We start from the raw sequence: 7,961 nt of genomic DNA, 5'->3' as shown, positions 1-7,961 counted from the left end.
AAAGTCTGCATCCTAAAATTTTTACACGGAGGGTTAGCGGCCAGGCAGCAAGAAGGCAGCGAGACAGAGATCATCCAAAAAGTGTGCACCTTCCTAACCGGATCTGAGGGGCTTTGGGACCTTATTAACATGTCCATCAGGTTGGACAAACTACTTTTCGCACAGCAAGCCGTGGATCAGCTTGAGGATTTTAGAGAATGTGTCGAGGGCGCCGATTCACTGCCGGAAATGGACAAAATTATAAGCAATCTCTCCAGTAAACTAGGCGCCCTGTATTTTTCACGAGACACCCTAGTCAACCTTTGGTCTTTGATAAAAAGTATTGAGATGGCCTCTGACCCGCAGGCAGTCATGGCAAGAATCGAGGCCGAGTTATCGGAACCTCTGAAAAAAATTGTCAGGGGGGGACGCGATGGGGTTTAATTACAAGAAACTGTTTAATGATAATAATAATAAAAAAAGGAAAAATACCTACATCTTGTGCCTGGTTATTTATTCAAAAACCTCCTAGGACGGGGGCGGGGTTAGGGAACATGTAGAGATGAGCGCATGCGCGGGGGCGGGAGTGTCCAGGCATGTTCAGACAAAACCCCGCAGCAGCCGGGTTAGGTATATGGACTCTGACTTTTGCACGGTTTATATTTGGACACATTTGACAAGTCCGAGAGAGAGGAACATGACTACAGAAGATTCTAAAGGGGCCTCCGGTAGTGCGTGGGCTATGTCAAGGCCGTTGCCGGGAGATTGCACCAAACTCTGTTGCCAGGGTTTTGACAAAGAAGACTTTTTATTCAGACCCATTTTATTTGGTTGCCGTAACACTTGTTGCCATCTTAACGGCGAAGCAACGAGCAAAACAGGAGAAGAAGAAGAAGGGGGCGGCGATACTTACCGGGCAACCTGTGAAATGGTGAGTGATACATCTACACCCCTCAAAATGAACGTAGACGGTAAGTAAATAGGCATATATTTTTCACAGCGTAAACAATGGGCGGGCCGCGTATCGCTTTCTAACAGGGCACTGTGTATTTTTGCAGTACCTGACCTAGAGCTGGCTAATGGGCAAAGATGTGGAAGAAAGCCCTTGGCAGAACTCGACATCAGCCCGCCGTCTTGTGACTCATCTGACTCGGACAGCGACATTCCCTTCCCGGTTTATGAAGTGGTATTTACCAGTGGTAGCTGGAGCAGCTCGGAGGGTACGGACGAATCAGATGGGGACGTCGGTTTACCTGCTGAAGAGGCTGCTGGTGATACTGATGATGATGATGTGGGTTATTTCTCCAATGACACAGATGATCAATAAAAAAGTTGTAATAAAAGACAAAAGCGTCATTATTCGGGGTTAGAACCAGTCAGCATGCGGCATGAAAAGGTTCTAAGGGACATTTATTACACGCTGGGGAGGATGGGAAGTTATGGGGGGGTGAACACGCTTTTTCAGGAAGGGAGAAAACATGATAAGGACCTGAGCTTGAAGCAGGTCAAGACGTGGCTCTCGGGGCAAGAGACTTACATGCTACATAAACCGGCAAGAATTAATTTTCATAGAAATAAAACAGTGGTGTCAGGCATAGATCAACAGTGGCAGGCGGATCTCAATCGCTGTTTAACCAACTGGATGTGACCCTGGGAGATCGTCTCATTACGCAGAGCCATCACTGCTATCCTTATAGGGCCATGATCGAACTGATTCTGAATTATGGCCCTGATACTCTAGGAACCCAATTTACAGCCGGGGTTTTTTACAAAGACGTGTCAAGCCGCATGGAGAACACTTTACTGTCACAGGCCAGCAATGCCGGGTTCATGTCGAGAGCGAGACATACAGCCGGGAGCCGTAAATGGGACCTAATTGGCCCGTTGCATAGCGATCTTTTTTTTCAAGACAAGCTGTTAATTAATGGTGTTGATGTGAAAATCAAACTCACAAGAAGCAGAAATGAATTTTGTCTAATGAGGGATGGCAACGAGAATTACAAAGTGCAGCTGGTGTCGGCCTCTCTTTTTGTGAAACGTGTAAAAGTATCAGCCGGAGTGCGTTTGGGCCATGCAGAAGCTTTGCTGACCAGCAATGCCAAGTACCCCATTGATCGAGTGGGGATGAAGGTTTACAGCATTCCGGCAGGCAGCCTTGTGTGTAATCAGGAAAACCTTTTTCTGGGCCAGCTACCTAAACAACTAGTGATTGGTTTTGTGGACAACGTGTCTTTCAGTGGCGAATATGACAGTAACCCGTTCAATTTTAAGAACTTCAATGTCAATTTTTGTGCCCTGTATTGTGACGGCGAACAGATCCCCGCTAAGCCTCTTCAGCCTGATTATGAACACAACCTTTATGTGAGAGAGTACATGCAGATAGTGCAGATGACTGGTAAGGGTATGAAAGACAGACCTCTCTTAATCAACCGGGGAGAATTTAAGACAGGGTATAACTTGTATTATTTTGATCTTTGCCCCGATGACGGGTGTGCTGAGCACTATTCTTTGATCAGAAACGGCAACCTCAGAGCGGAAATTAGATTCGCACAGCCCCTGGCCCACACCGTCAACATGATACTCTACGCCATCTTTGAAAACATTATTGAAATAAGCCACACCAGGAACGTGCTTTTTGATTATATGTGAGAATGGACACCCTACAGATCCTACGTCTCTTCTCTGGTAACCCTGATTTTTTAGGGGTTTACCCCTGCGATCTGCTACCCAAGACGCCGATCTCCAAAAGACCTTTCGGATTAATCGTAAACACCCACCCTCAGAGTTTACCTGGAGAACACTGGTTAGCCCTCTACTTCCTGGCTCCCAGACACGGGGAATTTTTTGATTCTTACGGAAGACCTCCAGGCAGCCCGGACTTTCCCAGAGCCATAGCGAGGTTCTTAGAGCGGCAGTCTAAGACGTACATGTTTCATCGGCGGCGGCTGCAACACCCCAGAGCCACAACCTGCGGGCAACATTGTGTGTTTTTTCTATAGAACCGGTTCAAAGGCGTAGTCTATGAGGATATTTTAAAGATGTACGGCGATGTCAATATTAAAAATGATCAAATGGTCCAGTGGCATGTTAAAAACATAAAGAGGGGAAGGGGGCCTGGGACCTGTATCCGTCACCAATGTATGCAATCGTGCATGGCTTTCTGTAAAATAAAGAGAAAGACTTAAACAGATTTACTGGTTTCACAGCGTATTTATTTATAACACACGGCATACATCATTTTCTACAAATTTAGCCAGTCATCAAACCCGAGTCTACTTCTAGGACTTAGCAACCAGGATCTAGAGGGCGAATCGGTAACCAGAGGAGCTGTTTGCCCCATCGTGGCAGAATTGGGACTAATAGCCCTTTCGTCCTTAGCGGACGGGGGATCTTTCAACCTTTCTAATTCTTCTTTAACCACCATAGACCCCAACAAGGAGGTTGGAACATTTGTCTTGGCCATAGCGTTCATAAATTCGCCCCAACCTTTAGGTTTCCGCTTCTCAGTAAGGGAGCGGCATTGCGCGGCCCCTTTCACCAGATCTAAAATGTTAGTGCGGGGGATAGGTATGCCCTTGTACAAAAAGGTGCCACGGTCATCCCAGGACGAGATGTCCCGGTGCTGTTTCATTTTGTTAAGCAAAAGTTCTGCATTTTTCCTGTAACGTGTGCTCACGCCGCTTAGGATGTCATGTAGCGCCGTGTCCTGGGAGGCCGTCTGTGGGGGTTGAGGCTGGCGGATCTCTTCTGAGGGGTAAATGAGAGCCAGGCTTTCTTTTTCAGAATCATTTTGTCTGTTCAGTCTGAGAAACCTCTGCAGCACGGAATTATAGAGTTTAATCTTTTCTTCCTCCCGCAGATCAGGTCTCTGAAGAATAGTCCGCATCTCATCATCCAAACGGTTAGCAGCCACAACCTCCATTGTCAGTGGTCTGGCCTGTAGTTGCTCCATCTGCCAGCGCGACACCAAAAACATTTTCTCCGCATGTTCCATGGGTTAACGGGCGAACAGACTGGCCAGTAGCGGTATAGCCGCCCCCAGTAACGATCCAACAAAGTCCCCCGACTGGCGGATGAGCAGCCTCTTCTTTTTGAGCGACACCTTTCTATCACTCAATGTTTTGATGGCGCCTTTCTTTCTCTTTAAAACTCTATATTGTGAGGGTTTCAGCGGGAGGTTGCCTTTTAAGGTGTTCAGCGCTATTTCGGCTATCGCCCCCACTAGGTCATTATTTGCATTGCACAAGATGGCTTTTCTCTGTCTTGGACAGGCCCTTACTAAGATTTTTAAGATCCCCCAATTTCTGCGCACCCTCTCCAACATCCTGTATATACTAACACCAAGATGTTTGAGTTTATGCTCTTTTATTCTTCTTTTTCATAGTGTAAACGGCCGGCCAATCAGGTGGAAAGATACCGGTTCGCAGTCTGTAGTCCTCCGCGGTAGTGGCGGCCAAATCGACCAAAAGATAGCCGTAGGGCCTGCTCGTGGCGTCTTGGAACACTTCTAAAAAGTAACCAATGTTAGTGGGGTACATCTGTCGGGCCAACATGACAATTTGCACCTGGTCACGCGGGCTGCGGAATAAAACTAGGTATTTTGAATTCAGAGCTATTGTGCGCATTTTTTACCTTGAAAAAACAGATTTTGAAGTATGAGAATAATGCTCAGGTTCCTGTGATGAACGTACTGCGTAAAAGCCTTCTGTATTTGGTTGCTGTCGCTGGCCGAGGCCATAAGATCGTCCACCACGGCTAGATTGGTTTGGTTTGGTGGGAACAAATCATCATCTTCAAAGGAAGCCGGAAGGCCCTCCATAAATTTAATATAGGGGATTTTATTAAGCAGTTCTTTGTAGAGAGGTTGCCAGCAGCTATAAAACCATACAATATTTTGAGGCATTTGAGACATCACGGCGGGTCCGTTTTCTAACATTTGTTTGATAAAATAAGATTTGCCAGAATTGGACAGCCCGCTTATAATACAAGAGAAAGGGTGTACAAACTGCACGCTATTTTCCATATCACTTAATAGCCGTACGGCAGCGTGCAGTAATCCTCGCTCTTTAGAGCTCTTTTATTATACACCACCTTGAGGGTCTTTCTGAGGACCCTCGTTTCTAGGGCCCACTGTTTCTTAACTCTGACGATCCCGGGCTGTTCTACCCTGATTTCTTTTTTTCTCTCCGCGCTGGGCAGGCAGTAATCGTCCACCAGGTCTTTCAAGCTGTCAAAATTGATCTTGTCACAGTTTCCGCTGTTTAGCGTAACCCCCTTCACCTTCAGCACCGCTTCCCCGTTGGACAAGGTGTAAGCGTACCTTTTGGGACCAGCCGCCACAAACTCGGTGATCACGGTGTTTGGAGGGATCTCGCTTGTCAGCTGACCTAAATAGTCACCCAAAGGAGGCATCCATGCTCCCTCTCTACTTACAAAAATGACCGAGTTGGTGTCGTGGTACAGACATCTATCGCCCAGCCTGTCCAGGAGCTTGTAGAGTTCCAGCTGGGCGTAAGCCGTGGTAAAGCCGGCGATGAAAACATTGGTACACGTGGCTTTGGTGGGGTGGTTCTTGGTTGTTTTCCACGTCATGACAGCTGTCTCGTCATCCACAAACTCGCAGGAAGAAACGTCGTAATAGGGCACAAAAAGATATTTGAATAATTCCTCAGGCTTTGTCACCACAGACGTCGTCAGGTGATTGGTGCTCTGGCCAAACTTACCCCACAGAGAGTTTAGAAAGAGTTTGGCTATCTGCCTTTTAGCGGGGTTGACCTCGATGTGCTCACGCCGTAAGCGGACGCCTTCCATCTTTTCATAATCCCGGATATACCGCTCTTTATCCTGTTCTAAATTGCACCAAGCTGGATAGCCACTGGCCTCCTGTTTTTGCCTGAGATGTGTATTCATATAGCCTGAAAACAGCTTGTCTGATTTCTTGTCAAAATGCCAGACCTCGTAGATTTCAGCAATTCTGTACCCTTTTTCTACCACCACTTTCAATTCAACGGGGCACCACGTCCCGGTCAGTGCTCTTTCTTCATCGGTGTGCGTGCAGGGGGTGGCTTGTGGCTTTTCTGTGCAGGCCGAGCACAAGCTAAACATTAGTTTGTCCCTTGTTTTGTGGGGTAGGACCGGGAAATAGAGGTTCCTCGGGGGGTACACCTTGACTTTGGCTATCCTGAAATACTGGCTGATGTCCCCAAAGTTTTGATAGACTATTTGAGGGTGACCAACCAGGTATTCCTTGTTCTTGTTCACAAACAGATACAAACTGGTAAAATCATAATACAGGATTTCTTCGCTGGGCTTTGGTTTGTAGTACAGACATGTGGTGTTTGTTCTACCCCCCAAAAAAGCATCTTGCGGGTTCAAAGGGATTGGGAGCTTCTTCTCAACTAGAAACTGCTTCAACGCGGGTTCTGTCTCCAGCATCCCCCGCCACTTGTGTTCCCAGATGCTGCGCACGGCGTAACCCCGACCCCTGAGGTACTCTTCTTTGGCCAGAGTGCGGCTGTGCAGCCCTCCGTAGGTTGAATCAAGTAATTTGTTGAAGTCTTTTTCAGAGTAGCAGACGGGACACCCATGGAAAAAAACAGCCGTTAAATTCAAAAGCGGTGGGGACCCCATTTATTACAGCAAAGCCGTCCAAAGAATATTTGCCTACTTGCTTTTCGCACCCCTGCAGAGCGTGTTGAATGCAGATATTCTCAGTGTGTTCTATATACATCAGCCATTGGATACCCGGGGTCGAATACCTTTTCTGTGCCCTCTGATAGGAGTCCAGGGGGGCTAAAGCGATGGTTTTACTCTTCAAATACATGAACAGGTACTGGGCCATGCAGACCGAGGCAAGGGTTATGTATTGGAAGGGGTCAATGCAGCGAATCTCTACCTCCTCAACAATATCTCTGCTGCGACCTGTGAGGCACTCACGCTCTGTCATTTCCATCACCTGCGCCCTAAACCGAAGACAAGCCTCCCTCAGTATCTCCACATCTTGTCTGCAGTAGTAAGCCAACTCCTTCTTTAGTTTAAACACGGTGCTTGCATTAGCGGCGTGCCACTTCAGGAAGGCTTCTCTCTCGCCGGGCATCATGGTCTCGGGGCCATAATACCTGGCTTCGGGGAGAGGCCCCTCATAGTCTTGATTGTCCGTTGTATTGAACAAGTGGGGGAAGTACCCTTTGCACCCCTGAAACCCCATGGCTTTCGGAAGTTTGCTTAATTTAAGCGGCAAAAAGGAGAGGCTGTCGATAAACCGGATCTTATAATCCGGGAGGGTGATACTCAGCAATTTGCCGCCCTGGCTTATCAAGTCAACGCGCATTTTTTCACGGATCAGCTGTCTTAACACTAGGTACCCGTCGTATCCTTTGGCGTTGTGGGCTATAAAGGTGCATCCTTTAAATGTGAGGTCTATAAATTTCTTCACAAACTGCTCCAGGCAGTCCTCTCCATAGCGACTCCACCTCATGATCTTTTTGCCATCGCCGGGCTCCAGCATGTCCATCGCATACACAAAATTCGGGATGTGCAAACCCGTCTCTTGGCGACATTCAAAATCGTAAACGATGTATCTTTCTCCATTTCGCGGGCAATCCACCCCCTTCATAAAACACAGGTGCCCATCCAGGCTTTCAACCTTCTCGGAGCACTGTCCGCACACTGTCTTCTTGCATTTATTGTGGGGTGTGATAACGTAAACACCACACGTCTCACAAAACACCTTGGCCTTACAAACAACCTTTCCTTCCCCCGCCAGCCGCATGTGTCTTTCAAGACATGCGTTAGAGCGCCAAACCAGCTTGCACCTACAGCATCTTGGCTTCTCCCCCGGCGCCTCCTGACAGTCTTGGTTCAGGCACGCCCTGCAGAGGTATTGGCAGCCATGGCTAAATTTGTGGTGGTAACCCGTGTGATAGAATTCACAGAAGTAACGCTCGCCCAGGAAGCCCTTGATGTTTTTGATTCCGTAGTAA

The 7,961-nt window shown here is 47.6% G+C and overlaps 1 protein-coding gene across 1 annotated transcript; it reads left to right on the top strand.

The window, feature by feature from the left end:
- The first annotated feature begins 1,680 nt into the window (after positions 1–1,680).
- On the top strand, positions 1,681–2,628 carry LOC148216830 (uncharacterized protein F54H12.2-like). Its single transcript, XM_088133243.1, has one exon. The coding sequence runs from the start codon at positions 1,681–1,683 to the stop codon at positions 2,626–2,628; it is 948 nt and encodes a 315-aa protein (XP_087989369.1).
- Positions 2,629–7,961: the final 5,333 nt, after the last annotated feature.

Source organism: Python bivittatus, unplaced genomic scaffold (assembly GCF_059951505.1).
Source record: "Python bivittatus isolate LINGU-HERP-01145 unplaced genomic scaffold, Pbiv_v1 ctg000070_np1212, whole genome shotgun sequence".
Taxonomy (NCBI): domain Eukaryota; kingdom Metazoa; phylum Chordata; class Lepidosauria; order Squamata; family Pythonidae; genus Python; species Python bivittatus.
The sequence above is the reverse complement of the archived record's forward strand: the minus strand, read 5'-3'. Positions and strand labels throughout refer to the sequence as shown.